Source organism: Furipterus horrens, unplaced genomic scaffold (assembly GCF_987537825.1).
Source record: "Furipterus horrens unplaced genomic scaffold, mFurHor1.1.pri manual_scaffold_6, whole genome shotgun sequence".
Lineage (NCBI taxonomy): Eukaryota > Metazoa > Chordata > Mammalia > Chiroptera > Furipteridae > Furipterus > Furipterus horrens.
The window spans coordinates 3,083,458-3,099,168 of NW_028327176.1; the positions used below are offsets into that span (position 1 = coordinate 3,083,458).

General features: G+C 53.6%; 1 protein-coding gene across 1 annotated transcript in view; it reads right to left on the bottom strand.

Annotated features, from left to right (window-relative positions):
* Positions 1-12,771, bottom strand: part of KIDINS220 (kinase D interacting substrate 220) — a 69,310-nt gene extending 56,539 nt beyond the window's left edge. Inside the window, exons 1-6 of the mRNA XM_090280881.1 lie at positions 12,628-12,771; positions 7,296-7,439; positions 5,987-6,085; positions 4,866-4,964; positions 2,016-2,114; positions 1,032-1,133 (exon numbers count right to left, since the gene is read on the bottom strand). Of these exons, the coding sequence (XP_090137007.1) occupies positions 1,032-1,133; positions 2,016-2,114; positions 4,866-4,964; positions 5,987-6,085; positions 7,296-7,403 (507 nt within the window). The 5' untranslated portion in view covers positions 7,404-7,439; positions 12,628-12,771. The remainder of the gene's footprint in view (positions 1-1,031; positions 1,134-2,015; positions 2,115-4,865; positions 4,965-5,986; positions 6,086-7,295; positions 7,440-12,627) is intronic.
* Between the last annotated feature and the right edge of the window lie 2,940 nt (positions 12,772-15,711).

Consider the following 15,711-nt stretch of genomic DNA (forward strand, 5'->3'; position numbering starts at 1 on the left):
TCCTTGAGGAGCGCCCCAGTTTCTCTCTTACATCTGTGTGCTCTCAGAAGTAAGTTCCTTTCTGGCCTCTTCCTTTGCGGGTAACTTTTTCTCTGGCTGAGACGCCTTCCCTCAGTCTACAAATCAAAAACCCCAGACATCTCCAGAGAGGCTGTGACTGAGCGTCCCACTGTCACCCTTCTCACGGGGCTAGTGGTACCAGCTCATTCGCTGCAGACCCTTCTCATCCTGCCCCCCAGCGCAGCTCACTCCCCCCACCACAGAGGGTCCTGACACGGGGCAAGCCCTTCCCATGGGGCCACCTGGCAGACACTTCTGCAGTCGGTGCTCAGAAAACCTCGAGACATCTCTCTGTTTCTTCTCAAACCCTGGCTTCTATCCCCAATAAATTCAATGCCTTTACATGTACTATGGGTCCCATTTCCTGGCTTCATCCAGAAACATACTGAGTGATTTCCTCCCACATCATCCGTCTTTTCCCCTTTATGCCATCTTCCCACAGCCTGGCCGAGGTCCCCCCTTTCCTAAGGAACTCTCCCAGCAAGCCAGCAAGCTATCCCCATCAGATACTGTTCACAGGTAGTTCCCGGGTACGGAGAGCAGGGGGAGGGGCCGAGAGGGAGGCAAGGCCCACCTTCCTACGTCACCCCACGGGCTGGTGTCTTCGGGATGCTAACCATGAGGGAGAGAGAACCTGTATTTTAGGAAGACCATTCAACAATGACACAGAGGGCAGACAGGGCTCCAGGCAGGAAGAAACGTGATGACAGAAAAACCCCAATAATGAAGAAAGGGAACTCTCCTATTTTCCTAAAATGGTGAATGTGGTATAAAAAACCACGGAAGGACCCTTAATACGTAACACATGTAAGGGACCACCTGGGACTTGTGTGCACCTGTATAAAATGCATTAATACACATAACCAGAAGACACGTCCAGCAGCCTCAGGAGGCGGCATGGAAACACCTGTGACGCAGACACACCAAGAGGACATAACACGGACAGGGACCCGAAAGGTCCTGGGACCTACCTTATCGGAGCAGTTGACTTTAGCACCATTTTGCAGCAGAAGATGCACTATCTCCGCGTGGCCCCTCCCCGCAGCCCAAATGATTGGGTAAACACTGTACTGCTGGGAGACCGGCGGGGGGATGGGCAGGTGCACGGAAACGGGAGGAGGGCAGACAGGGGGGAGGGGAAGGAAAAAACCTTTTAGGTGGACATTTATAGCATGCATTTACTAAGAAAAGTAAATAACTAACAGAATAATACAAAGTAATATTTTAAAAAGTAAGTTATAGACCATTCTCAACTTCAAAAACACACATGATATTCATAACACACAACTGACAGCTAAGCTGGACTCAACCTTAAATAAATACCATGAACACATTTATTTTACAGATTCAACACATCTAGTGTGATTATCTAGCCAATGGGCAAGAACAACAACAGAAATGTTAAATCTTTTCTTATATAATCCTTCTATTAATTTGTTTCTTTTTTCAGCTTTTTTAAGGTATGTTTGGTAAAACTGTGAGATATTTATGGTGTACAACATGATTTGAGAGATGTATATATTAAGAAAGGATTCCATCAGTAAGTCTCTCAATCCGCAGTCTGAGACCAAGCATCACACGAAGCAGTCACGCATGTATCACCATCTGTGAGAGCGCACGGAAAAATGTCTGTTTTCTTTTTTAAAAAGTTTAGATGAAGAACATGTGCCCACAGAAAACAGGTAAGGTGACTTCAGGCCTTAAAACTCCTTTTGAAGTGTTAGATGACTATAATTAACATTTAAGCTCTAAGAGTTGCCTTTTTGTTGATAAAAATTGAGAAATAAGCTGAGCTTGAGAAAAAATTCTCATTGTGCTTTAAAATCACATTCTTCGTTCTTCTCTGTAAGAAGGTTGGGTCCTTTCCATTCACTGTCAAGTCCACACAGTCAGCCTTCGGGATTCCCTGCGAGAATTACCACGTGCATTGCGGGTGACGCTGGGTCAATGCTTACCAGACCAGTGACACTGGGGTTGGCACCGTGAGAGAGCAGCGTCTCCACCACATCTGTGCGGCCTTTGTAACACGCCCACATGAGCGCCGTCCACCCTCCCTAAGAGAAAGTGGAAGGAATAACATTTTGGAGAGTTTCCAAGCACAAAAGTGCCATTAACGAAGTTCCTTCTGTGACCATTATTTATAAAATCAGTGCTTTATGAAGGTCCTACCATGTAGTTTAAAATTCCCAAGCTCCCCAGAGAAATATACAATAGTACCTAAAATAAAGCAAATCTCGTAAGTCCAGAAATAATTACTCCAAACGAAGTACCATAGTGTGAAAACTGAAATGTGGAACATTCATGCTGGAATACGGGAAGACAGAACACAGGCTGGGACAAATGAATCTAAGTGTATCGCAAATGCGACCCCTGATTACTTAAAAGCTGACCCTGGGTAACTTTGGAAAACAATACTTTGACTGAACACTATAATGCTAAAAACAAAAATAAGTACACAAACACTGTAGTTAGTAGGTAAATCTGTTTCCCCCCGCGTATGGATTAGAAATTCTGGAACTACTTTATTTGTATTCCAGAGTTGAACAAATTAGCAAATACACCGTGTAGATCCTGAGAGCCAGATTTCTCACCGTCAGAGAAGAGCCACAAATCAAGGAAGGGGAGAGGGCTACGAGGAACTGGTTTGGCGTCTCCTTTTCTCACACACACATACACACACACACACACACACACACACACACACAGATGCACACGTACGCACGCACTAGCGCACAGACACACTCCCCAGGCCAGCAGGAGTACATACGGCCAGCGCACCCCAGGAGCAGTAAGCACACCTACCACCTAAGCACTGATTCCTCAAAACCATTTCCCAATAGCAGGGACCACACGCCCTTGGAAAACCGATGCCAGGGCTGACGATCAGGGAGGTAAGCCAGGGAAATGCACCTCGTGGTGCAGAAAGTCAGGAGGCACTTAAGGAAAGTGGAGAACGACGAAGGACAGCGCAGCTTACAAGGGCGCAAAAGCTCCCCGCGGCCAAAGCAGGCCCAACCTAAGCAACAAGATAGGCAGAGAACTGGATTATAATTCACGGAATAAAACAGGCATTCATGGGTCCACATGTATTTTACATGAGCCACACACAGGGACCTCTTCTTATAGAAGATCTGCAACGACTAAGCGCAGAGGGAATGAGGGAAATAGAAACGTCACATTCTAACACCCCAGGAATAACTGCTGCGTGCAAGAAACACTGGTGGGCGCTAAAACCGATCTGTGACCTTTTAATCACAACCAGGATGGTACATGCAGTATGAAGGGTTCTTCCCCCAAACATTTAGTAACCACAAAGGGAAAGCCCTGGCAGGGAAGGGGCCTGGCAGACACCACTCTAGCCAGGCGACCGATGCCAGACGAGCAGTCTCTGAGTGTCAATGTCATGAAAGACACGGAGGCCGACATAAGGCAGGGCAGGTCAAATCTTACACACAGCGGCACTTTCATTTGCAAAGTTCCTGGGCAGAACTGTTCTGATCCCGCGCCCCGCTCTAATTTATGTAACGCCACGCTCCGCAAGACTCCATGAGATCAAATCCTGCCTCGAGAAAACCAGGTCCACACCCGCTAAGTGAGAGGAGGGCCGACTGTCTCAGCGGGAGCGGCAGCCTGGCGCCACCAGGGTCTTCCGAGAGAGAGAGCCCTCCCTGCCCGTCCTGACGCTGTCCCCTGGGGCGCTCAGGGCCCCACGCCCCGCCTGGCTCCCACGCCCAGGGGCCACGCCGCCTCCCAGCTCAGCGGCTGCTCCCGCCCTCTGACGTCAGGGCCCCTCAGCACTAACTGCTGAGCGAGACACAGCCCTCAGTTCCCCATTTTTTGGTGCTTTAAAGCCAACACAAAGACCCTTTAAATGTTACACTGGTTGTGATAACTATTTGGGGGAAATAAGAAACATGAAGAACTAACAAGTTTAAGAAACCCTCTTTACAAACCTGACTATGTTTTACACCTCATAATGCACAGCTGACCCTCCCCAGCTCCCCTGCACACAGGGTCCGGGGCTCAGCCCCCTGCGCCTCATGCTGAGAACGGAGCTACCCCCGCCCCACGGGGCTGGCCTGGGAACAGGGCACGGTCCGGCGCCACGTGCGGGGTGGGACGCTGCCCTCCCTGAACACGCGGACCCGCTATCCTTCCTGCGTCGGCAGGCTCATACGTGCCCTATACAGCAAGGCAGCTCCACCCTTTCTTTCCCCCACTGCTGAAAGCAGCTTTTGAGAAGACTAAACATTTTGCAGAATAAAAAGCCAGAAATAATCCCATTCTTTATTTTTGTGCTTGAAGCAGATGCCAAGGTCCAACGAGACCTAAGAATCGTATCATTAAGCACATAACGGGTATAGATAGCATGTCTGAACACAATTACAATTTAAAAATTTATGAATATTATACTGAAAACTATGACAAAAATATTTTTAAACTAGGCTATGTCCCTCTTAAAAGTTCCCCCTAAATGAAACAATTCTCTCATAAGTTCTAAAACACTGACGGATTGATTAAAGGGTAATGAGTATTTTTAACAATATTTCAGAATTTTAAACTCTAAACTAAAAATGATGATGAAGAATATTCTAGAAGAGGCATATTATACCATCTGGGTTTTAAAACATTCTTAATGGTCATTTCAATGCCCAACCCCACATCCTAAAAGCAACATGATACTCCTCACACCCAACAACACAGGCTCCCACTTCCCTGGGACAGCTAACAAGCGTCCGTAAAGAGCGCGCGCCCCACGCCGCGGTAAAGAACGCACCCCACGCCGCGGTAAAGGGCGCACGTACCATGTCGCGGTGCTCCAGGCCCGCCCCGCATCTCAGCAGCTCTTCCACGACGTGCAGGTGCCCTTCTTTGGAGGCCGATATAAGGGCTGTCCAGTTGTCCTTGAACACACAAACACAAATGTTCCCGTTTCAAAACCAAAACTCACATTTCAAACCGAGGAAGAAGGAAGTCGAATGCACCCGCCCAAGGATCAGACCAGACTGACAGGACGTGACCCCCCGACCCCCAGATAACCGGGGAGCAGACGCTCCCGTGAGGCCGCGGCTGGCTGCTGTATCCCCACAGCGCCGCGGGATCGCCTCCGCCTCCGCTTGCTCAGCCCTTTCCCCAGACTTCTAATCCCAACCGTGGGTTCGAAGAAGGAGGGGAGACACCCGGCAGAACCTCAAAGCTAATCCTGGTGGCCGGCGCGCGGCGCGACACTGAGACCTGAAGACAGTGACCGGACTGAGGAGCTCGCTCAGGGCTAGAGATCGAAAGTGACCCCAGGACGGCTTAAACACCGCGCGCTGGAGAGGGAGCGACTCCCCCCGTTTCTAAATGAAGGCTACAAGTCCTACCCTAACTTTTACTCGTGAGTGTAATTTAATCCAAATGACCATTCTATGTAAATCATCAGTTAAAAATAATAAATTAAGGAAAAACAGATGTAGCTGTGTGACCCTAAAAAATAATTCCTGGGCCACAGAGCAGTACAAGGAACTGGAAGGCCCTGAAGTGGGGTTCACCCCTGAGGAGCGCTATCAGGAGCCAGCAACCTCCCTGGCGACCCGCAGGTGATGGATGCAGTGACATCCATTACAAGAAGGTGCCCCTCCAGGGAGTCACGTGCCAGCCCGACTCCCAAGGGGGTATTTTTCAGGCAGGCATTTAATGAGGTGCACATGCTCCCCATCCGGCCAGTGCCATCTGTGTATAAAAACACACAGTGCTAAGAACCTTCATTCAAGGTAAAAATTCCTCTCCCTTTAAATAAAAAAATTAACAGCGTATTTTTAGACAAAGATGACATATAACTGATAGCATCATTTGTAACCTATTAGTTTTGAATCACTTCATAAAACAAACACCAAAGTTAAGAAAAAGAAAAGACAGACGAGCACATTATTTCGGCACACACCAAATCTTCCAGGTTGCAGTTCGCTCCGTTCCTAATTAACTCTTTCACGATTTCCAGATTGCCCTGTTCGGCAGCTATCATCAGCGGCGTCTGGCCACACTGGGAATGAAGAGACAGAAGGAGCTTGTCAAGACACCGTGAAATACTCATTAACTGACCACACCTCCATTTTCACACGCACACGTTAAGCACGGTCTACAGAACTCCTTTTATTCTGAAATATACCCTTGAAATCTCAAGTTCTCGGTTTACTAATAATGTAACAGTCAAAAAAATAAATAAAACGTTCTTTGTTACCACAGCATGAGTAATCTGTTTTTGGCAATGCAATTTCATACAAAATCAATAAATAAAGTATTACCAGGCTGTGAAAAGGAATGACAACTAGGCACATACAAATCTCAGGGCATGTATGGTAACCACATTCTCTCTAACAAGACAGATTACGATGCAGAACGTGGTTTTAATAGTATATGTAAGACAAGTCATCAGGACTAAAGGGAGAAAAGTTCACACAAACACACATACATAGACATGTAAAAACTAAAACCACTTCTCATTATCTTATCCACTGGCAAAAAAATTACACTACATTGAAAATACAGTTTTAAGAAACAAAATTACTTTTATTAAGTTTTATAAAACAAATAACATATTTTGCCATTAAAATTTCATACAGAAAGTTGTTTAGTCCATAGGACATTGCAGCTTGGCAGTTCAGGATGAAATAAGATCAACATTTTATTTACCTGTATTGTTGAATAAAAGTATCTAAGTTAATGAAAATGGTAACCATATATTACACTTCCCTGTCTACTAAACAGAACGCATGACCAATTTAACTCTCTCTTGGAGATGTAGGGTCTTTAAAATCCCAACATGTGTAGAATGAATTACTCAGAAAGGGAGTTGGGGCTCCATTAGAGAAAATATTTCAAAAAGCCCTAATTTTGTTTGGTTAGTCTGCCTACAGGAAAATTGGGTCAGAAGCTCTCTAAAGTTTCCTAGAAACACTTTAGATTTTAGTCATCAAACTTCCTGAATATTGATTATTCCATCTGCAAAAAGTCAATCATAAATCTAAATTCAATACATAATCACTGACATAAGTTCCAATGCATTCCGAAAACACGGAATTTGAAGTACTTTGTAAGAAATTATGTCCTAACTTTGTGCTGATTACAAGAGCGGGAACTACATATTTCTTACTAGCGTGCGTTTACCCTCGTCCGCTGCCCGCCTTACCCACAGTAGTAGGGGGCCCCCAGGTACTGGTGGAAAGAACTGAATTTTAGAAACTTGGCCTCACCTCATTCCTCTCGTCCACATCCTTGCATTTTTCTAGAAGAGCTTTCAGAGCAGGAATGTTTTCTTCTTCTACATAGTTTATTACACTCTGCGATATCAGGACCGACATTTTCACAGAAAGCTGTAGTTATCTTTATTCCAATACCTGTTAAAAGTAATTAGATAAAATACACCATTTGTGATTACCAAAAAGCCCCAAACCCCTGACCTTGACTTGTACAGGTGCGCCTCCCTGGCAGGGCTGAAAACAAGGCGCCCAGCTCGGCGGTCCACACGCCCACCCAGGACCACCTCACTCATGCGGTCCCTCTCTGAGCACACCCTTTCGGTGCTGCCTATAAAACGCACCGCACACCTCACCGCCTGCATCGGAGCCACGCCGGCCCTCCCGCGTCTGCCCTCCACGCGCAGGCCCAGTGGCCCCTGAAACCGGAAGCTGGCCCCGCTCCCTAACCCGCCACACGCATCAGAATCCCGCAGAGCCCGCGCACGCGGACGGCGGCCCGCCCCAGGGCTCGGGCAGGAGGTCAGGCCGCGGACCGGAGCCCGCGCCCTGAACAGGTGCCCAGGCTTGGGCAGCCCCGAGTCCGACCTCGCCCTCCAGCCTCCGACGGCTTCCCAAGGCTCCCAGGGAACAGGCCCACGCCTTCCCGCGGTCTGAGGGGCCTGGTGCTACACTGGGGACCTCCTGTCCCGCCACTCCTCACCCTGTCACTGCCTGACCCCGCCCGGCACTGCGCCACCCCGGGGCCTCCCCACTGGCCTTTGCTCCTCCGCCACCCCGGGGCCTCCCCACTGGCCTTTGCTCCTCCACCAGACAGGCTCGGCCTTCCGTCACCTTACCAGGGAGGTCTGCCCACGCCACGGAGAACAGTAACAGCCTCCCTTACTCCGCGGCGGTCCCCGCACTGCCCCCGACCCGTGCGCCCCGGCCCTGCTTTCTGGTGTCCATGGCACTTACCGCCGCCAGAAACGCAACCTGCGTGTGCTTCCTGCCCTCCTACCGCAGCCTGAACTTGGTTTTATTCAACGGGACACCCGAACGCAAACGGATAAACAAACCTCAACTCACACCTTGCACCAAATACATATATTAACACAAAAGGTGCCTAAATGGCATATTAAAATAAGCACAAAACTTCCAGAAGAAAGCAGACTATTGTGGAGTAAGCAGATGTTTCTTGATATAACCTTAAAAGCGTGGTTAAAAAAACAAAAAGATAAACCAAAGTTCACCAAAACTAAAAGCTTCTGGGGTGAAGAGAAGAAAAGTGCTCGGGGCTGCTGCCTCCCTCCGCCCTCCCACGCCCTCTCGGACAGGAGGGTCCGCACCCGGCTCCCCGCGCCTGCCCCGCCGCTCCGCATAGGGTGTAACTTCGGTCTGGCGTGTCCTGGGTTCGCAGTGGGACAGGAATCACGCCTGTCCCTGCAGGATGGCCTGCACTCCCAGGCCTCGCTCCTGGCTGGTTAGATGACGGGAGGTAGGGGTTTAAAGCTGACAAGATTCAGAGGAGAGTCTGGACGCTGAGCTGACCCTGCAATGCGCTGAGACGGTGGGAGGCCCGGGGGTGAGGCGAGTGTGGTCTGCGTGTGGGACGGAAGTCTGCCTTTGGGGACAGAACACAGAAACGGCTGCGCTGCAGGGTTCCTCCTACGTGACATTCTGGAAAAGGAAAGCCTGATGGACAGAAATGGGCCATGAGTTGTCAGGCTTAAAGGTGGGGACAGAGATGACTACGGCCGGGGGTCAGAGAATCTGGGGGGCTGACAGGCTGCTGCACGTCCTGACGGGGGTGGCAGTTACCCTACTCTGTGGCTTTGTCAAAACTCAGAGCTGAGCACTGAGAGGAGCAGATCGTATTACATGGAAACTGCACCTCAATAATACCTTCATTTTAAATAATCATCCAAAAAGGTTATGTTATTTGATCCAGTAACTTCATTCCAAGAATCAATTCTAAAAGCACAAGAAACATGGAGAAAGATTTTAAACACAACAGAATTCCAGTCATAAGTACAGGAGCCTTAGAGATGGAGGATTACATCAATTATGATACATTCACACAGTGGAAAAATGTACAGTCATCAAAATGCTTCCAAAACATGGACTGGCAGAAAAATGCCTATGTTAACAAGGAGAAAAACATTAACTAAAAAAGACTATATATGCAGCATCTCCACCATTTAAAATATACACATTTTTAAATACTGAAATGGCATTAATATAATTGTTAATTTTCTTTAGAACCTTTTTTTCTAGGATGAGGTACTTTTATCACTGGAGACCCGCCAGAGATTCCTGTTGACATCAACACCACCCAACGCCTTCATTTATTTTAGCCTCTTACAGGATCAAGCCTAATGCCTCAGGGAGGATCGGGATCAGCCCGCCTGCCACACCCCGACACCAGCCCCAGCCCCACCCGGCAGCGCCAGGCCCAGCGCACCGACCTCCCCTCTGTCCGACTGGCCTCCTAAGGGCCGACCCCAGCCGGCTCCGCTCCGCTCCGCGCCCGAGTTCGGGGCCTTCACCGTCTACACGAATTAAACTTCTAACAGAGGAAGAGGCAACCCCCCACTAGACTTAGCACACCAGAAAGCCGTCTTAAGGGCGCTGGCTTATTTCCCAGAGGCACGCTGTGGGGAGACGGGCGCCCCTGGGCCTCCCGGGCAGCAGAACCCTCCTCCTGCTGCCGAGTCTGCCTTCGATACATACCAGCCTCTGCACCGACGCGCAGACGGCACGTGGCTGCTGTCGGCCATGCAGCCCCAACCCAGCTGCGTTTGTGCCCAGGTCCGGGAGTCCCCACAAGGGCCCTGACTACCCAGACTGTGTCAGGTGCCACAGGGCTGGGAGGGCACTCCAGGTCACCTAGCACTGGCGCTGCTTCCGGAACAGAGGGACCGCTGTGGTCTAGGGACCTGTCCTAACCGTCTCCTGCAGCACCTCTCACCTGCGCCAGCACGACGGCCTCGGCGTGTTTCCTCCCTCCGTCGTCGTCCCTCCTCCAGCCCGGCCGCCACAGGAGGCAAGAGCCATCAAAGACACACTTCTCTTAAACCCTTCCTTAGTTCCCCCAAATTCACGCTGGGAGAGCGGGGGGGGGGGGGGGGGGGGGGGGGGGCGGGAGAGGATGACGGCTTCCTCACTCCCCAGGTATTCCCGGAGCGGAAGCCCTTAAGAGCCTTTTATTTCCTTTAAAGACTTATTTATTTATTCTTAGAGAGAGAAGGGAGTGGAGGGAGAAAGAGGGAGAAACATTGATGAGTGAGAGATACATCGATCGGTTGCCTCTCGCGCGCCCCCAACTGGGGACCCGGCCCGCAACCCAGGCCTGTGCCCCCGTGCCCCCGCTGGGAACTGAACCGGTGACCCTTTTGTTCCAGGTCGATGCTCAGTCCACTGAGCAACCAAGCTATTGAAGGGGCTGAAGCCCTTAAGAGCCTTTCCGGGCCGCTGAAAGGTCCGGCTGCGCGCCCCCCACCTAAGAACAGCGCGCCTCTGCGCGGAGCTGCGAGGACTCCCCAGCCCGAGTCCTCATCAGACGCGAGGGCGCGCGGAGCCCCCGCAGGCCGGCCCGCCCTGCCGCCCCGCCTCCCCGCTCTCCCCCCAAACCCCCTGCCCCCGCCTGCGGCCCCTCCCTGCCACACTCCTCTCCTAGCACTGCCTGGCTGCCCCACGCTAGCTTCTTTCCCAGGCCTTTGTGCGCGCCTACTGCCACCCTCCCCCGCAGGGCGCCCATCCCCCATGTGCGCCTGGACAGCTCCCGTTAGCTGCACGGAGTCCCCGCTCTGGGACGCCTCCGCCCTGGGGACACCTAAACTCAGGCTGCCCACGCCTCGCGCAGCTTCCCACCCTCTCGCCCCGGCCCACGTCTGCCACAGCCCCCCCTCCTGGGCCGGGACCCCGCTTCCATCACGCACGCCGCCTGCACCACGGGCCGAGAGTGAGAGAGAGAAGCAGCCCCCTGACGGCCAGGAAGGTGTTCCAAGGAAGCTCCCAGAACACCGGCCTCAGAGGGGGTCACTTTGTCCACGACGTCAGGTCAAAAACAAGGCACCGGGAAACGACATCTGAACCCAGAAAACGTGAGCACGGCCTTCAGGAAGGCCGCCTTCTCCGCGTGCAGCTCAGGGCCTCGCTGCAGGCACGGGCCCCGGGGACCCGCCGCCCTGCCGGCCTCTGGGCTGGAGGGTGGAACATCTTACCGCCGCGGCCGCTTCGGGACCTCGGGGCCTGGTTTTGCCACCTTTAAATGGCCGCGCAGGCGGGCGAAAGGGGACCCCGATGGCGCCCGGCCACTGCACGTAACCACAAATGTTACCATTTCTTCACTGCCCTGCCCAGCGGCGTCCCCGACCCCGGACCTCCGGTCTCCTTCCCGGGGCGTTTGTTTATTTCCTCCGCAGCATTTTCCAAACTTGTAATTTACAGACGTCGCAGTCGGCGGTTGTCCCCCCTCCCTGCGGCCGACGTTTAACAGGAGGAGGGGCTCCGGTCCTTTGTTCCCGGCCGAGCAGCCCGCTCCCGCGGCGACCCGGAGCGACCGCGCCAGGGACGCTGGAGAACAAAGAAGACGCCCCGGCCGCAGCGCTCGCCGACCGCGGCCCAGCGCCGGCCCCCGCGGGGCTCAGGAGCACTCGGGTGTCTGATCCCCCGTGCTGCCGAAGGGGGGGCGCCCACAGAACGTCCGCGAACCCCGCGTCGGGGCCGGAGGGGCGACGCCCGGCCACGCCCCGGGCCCGCGGAACGGGGCTCTCCCGGGACGAGGCTGCGCGCGAGGCAGCGCCCCTGGCGGCGCGCCGGGCGGGCTGCACCAACAGCTACTGGGGGAAAAGGGTCTCCGTCGGCCCGCACGTTTGTGTCACAACGATCGCAAAGAAAAAGGACCCGACGGGGGTGCTCGCCCAAGGAGCCGCTCAATAAACCCTGCCGGCGTGAGTCCGAGGGCCGGCCGCTCCGCTGCCAGGCGTCTGATGGCCGGCACCGAACAAAGGAGCCGCGGAACCCGGGGGCCAGCAGGGGGCCGGCCCAGGCCCCGCGCGCGCGCGCGCGCCCGGCCCTGCGCGGGTGCGGGGATGCGAAGCGGCGGAGCGGCGGGGCGGGCCTCCTCGCAGCGGCTCCGCACCACGAAAATAACTGTTCCACCCCCGCCCCCGCCGCGAGGCGCCTGTCGGCCCCGGAGAGACGGCCCTGAGGCTGCAAGTCCGAGGCCCCGCCAGCGCTCCAGCGCGCGCGCACTTGCGGGACCCTCGGCCCCCCGGCTCCTCGAGCTGCCCGGCCTCGCCCCCTCCCCGTCCGGCCACCCCGCGAAGCCGACCACGGCACTCACCGTCTCACCGCCGGCCGAGGGCAGCTCGGGCGGAACGAGCGCCCGTTGCCGCAGGCGCCGTTAGATCAACGGAAGCGGGGCCGCGGCCGCTTCCAGCGCGGCGCCCTCCACCCGCCCGGCGGCCATCTTCCCCCGTCTCTCCGAACTGACAGGTCACGTGGGCGCGGGAGGGGCGGTGGGAGGCCACGCCCCCGGAGGGCGGGGGCGGCAGGTGGGCGAGGCTGCAGGCGGGCGCGCGCGTCCCCGGGCCCGCAGCCCCCCGCACCCGCCCTCTGGCCCCCGAACGGGTGTGTTTTTGACCAGGGCCGCGGGCAATAGTCGCTTTACTGTGAACCCGCTCTTCTCGTCATGACTCATGTGTTTTCCCCGCCCTAATCCGAGCTCACGCAGACACCTAACCGCAGATGTAACCTTGGAAGCCATGGCAGACGCAGGCCGGCTCCAGCCCCTCCCTCGGAGACCCAGGCGAGTCTCTGCCCTCCCCGAGCGCGGTGGGATCGCCACTCCCGGCCCCGAGCGCGCGCCGGCCCGTGCTCCCCACGCCCCCTCCGCAGCCCCCGAGCTCTGGCTGCCGCCGCCATCTCCGCGGAGGGGACCCCGGCTTGCCCCACCCGCGGGCTGCCAGTATTCGCAGTTTCCAGAACGCTCGGCCGTGCTCTTCCTCCTCCTCTCCGCTCTTTTTTAAAGTGTCGCCCCCACGCGGGGACACTTTTCCCGCCTGCGTCCAGCCGGTCCCAACAGGTGACTTCTCTTTGTCCTCCAGGGTACAGTGTAAGCACTCCCCTCTTCCGCGTGGCTTCCTGGGTGACCTGGAGCAGCTTTGTCACTCCGCCTTCCACGGTGCCGAGGGCGCAGCAGGTGCTCAAAGGTACGTCTCCAAGCATATTTTAACCCGCGTACCTGTCTTTCCCCAGTTCCCCTCACACTGTTTAAAACAGCGACTGGCCTTGGCAAGCCTTTAAGGCAGAAGCCACACCATTTACCACCCCGTCGTGCCCTTTGGGGTGCTCTCCTTGCCCCGTGCGTGTCGCACTGACGTCTGATGGAGCCACGCTCTTGGCTGACTTTTTCCATGAGTTGCCCAATTGACCCACTGGGAGATGCTTTTCCATAGTTCCCAACGTTGCGCATCAAAAACCTCTGGGGACTTTCGTAAAAATCAACACTTGACACTTGTTGAGATTTTAAAATCTCTCCCCAGCTGCCCCCAATGAAACACCATCCTCAGACGTGGGTGTTGGTCCCACTGTGTCCAAAGCAGTGATTTCAGATATGACCACCCCTTTTTCATGTCAAACTGTTTCTGAGGCCCTCCACAGGGGTAGCAGGTGGCCTTCCAGTAACCACTGATGCTGAGAGCTACAAGGAATTGGAATTTGTGGTTCCAGAGGCATCGGTAGCCCAGGATGGAGACCTGTGCTCTAGATAAAGCAGACTGCGGTAGTTTTCCTTACCCACAGTTTCACCTTCCTGGGTTTCAGTTACTGGTGATCAGCCTTGGTCCAAAAATATTAAATGGAAAATTCCAGAAGTGAATAATTCATAAGTATTCAATTCTGTGCCATTCTGGGTAGCATGAGGAAATCTCAAACCATCCCGCTCCGTCCCACCCAGGACGTGAGTGTTCCCTTTGTCCAGCATGCCCACACTGTAGATGCTCCCTGCCTGCTACTCACTCTGCGGTCCTCCAGGTTATCAGATGGACTGTCACGCTACCCTGTGCGCCAGTAACCCTTATTTTATGTACTAACAGCTCTACAGCCATTCACATAACTTCTGTTACAACATACTGTTACAATTGTTCTATTTTATTATATTATTATTAATATCTTACTGTGCCTATTTTATAAATTAAACTTTATAAATATGTGCAGGAGAAAATAGCGTATATAAGGTTCGTTACCATCCAAGGTTTGAGGCATCTGGGGGGGAGGGGTCTTGGAATGTGTCCACCGCGGATAAGGGGGGCGGTGTCCTCTGCATCAGAATGGTCAGGAAGACATTTGGGGGGTTTTCTGGATGAGTGTGTTTGTAGACACAAAGGGAAAATGTGGATTGTATATCAGAGCTCAGCAGAAGACTGAGAGGTCGCACTGAAGTGTGTGGTTAGTAACGTGCTGACTCAGGGAGACGGGGTCTGAAATCCCTCCCCTGTGGAAACACTATGTGGGGAAGAGCAGGCCCCATGGAATTCCCCGCCTTTCCAACCCACCTCACCAACCCCACCTCCAGCCCCTTCACCCCATAATTGCTGTAACCCCAGTGGCATTGCCTCGTCTGTGAAACTGCCCTTCCACACCAGCCCAGGACGCTGGGGTTAGGCAAGTGTGAGCCACTGAGGGGCAGTGACCCTGCGTAAGCAGAACTCTCTCCTGGGGACACTGGGACACAAGAGTAAGCAAGGGAAAGGCGGGCAGGAAGGGGTGGTCCCCCAGCTTAGGTGGCCCCTGCATCACCACAGGGCAGGGGGTCCTCAGTCAAGAGCCTTGCAAATCCCAGTCCAGAAGCAGGACTCATTCAGCTCCAGGCCCTGGAGAGACATCTCCTGTCCACCTGAACCTCCTCCCTGCCTCTTCCCCCCAAATAAAACCCCTGAGGATGCTCACTGTATTGGACAAGCTGTTCTTCTAGAAATATCTTAAAGCAGTCCAGACAACAGCGAGGAAAGAAGCTACTAGAATTAGGCTTTCCTTTAGTCCACAGTTTTCATGGAGGACGGCAAGGTGGGAGCGAGGAGACGCGCTGGAGCAGAGAATGGATTTTTCCAGTAGGCCCCCCTTTGTTGCAGGTCTGAACTGGGGAACGGAGAAACCTTATGTCCAGGGGTTTTATTATTATGCCAGGCCAGGCATTTAAATACTAAAATGAGATTTTTAATGACCGAACATGACAAGGTAATATTTTCTGGCCTCTGTGTAATGAGAAGCATCATGAAAATGATGAGAGGTACTCAAACTCGCATCCAGGCCGGGGGAGCCGGAAGAGGACAGAGCAGGTGCAGCAGCAGATGGGGGGGAACACGGAGTGGCTCTGTAACCCTGCCCTGTCCTCTTCTCCTCCAGCAGCACAGTGGTTACACCCAGG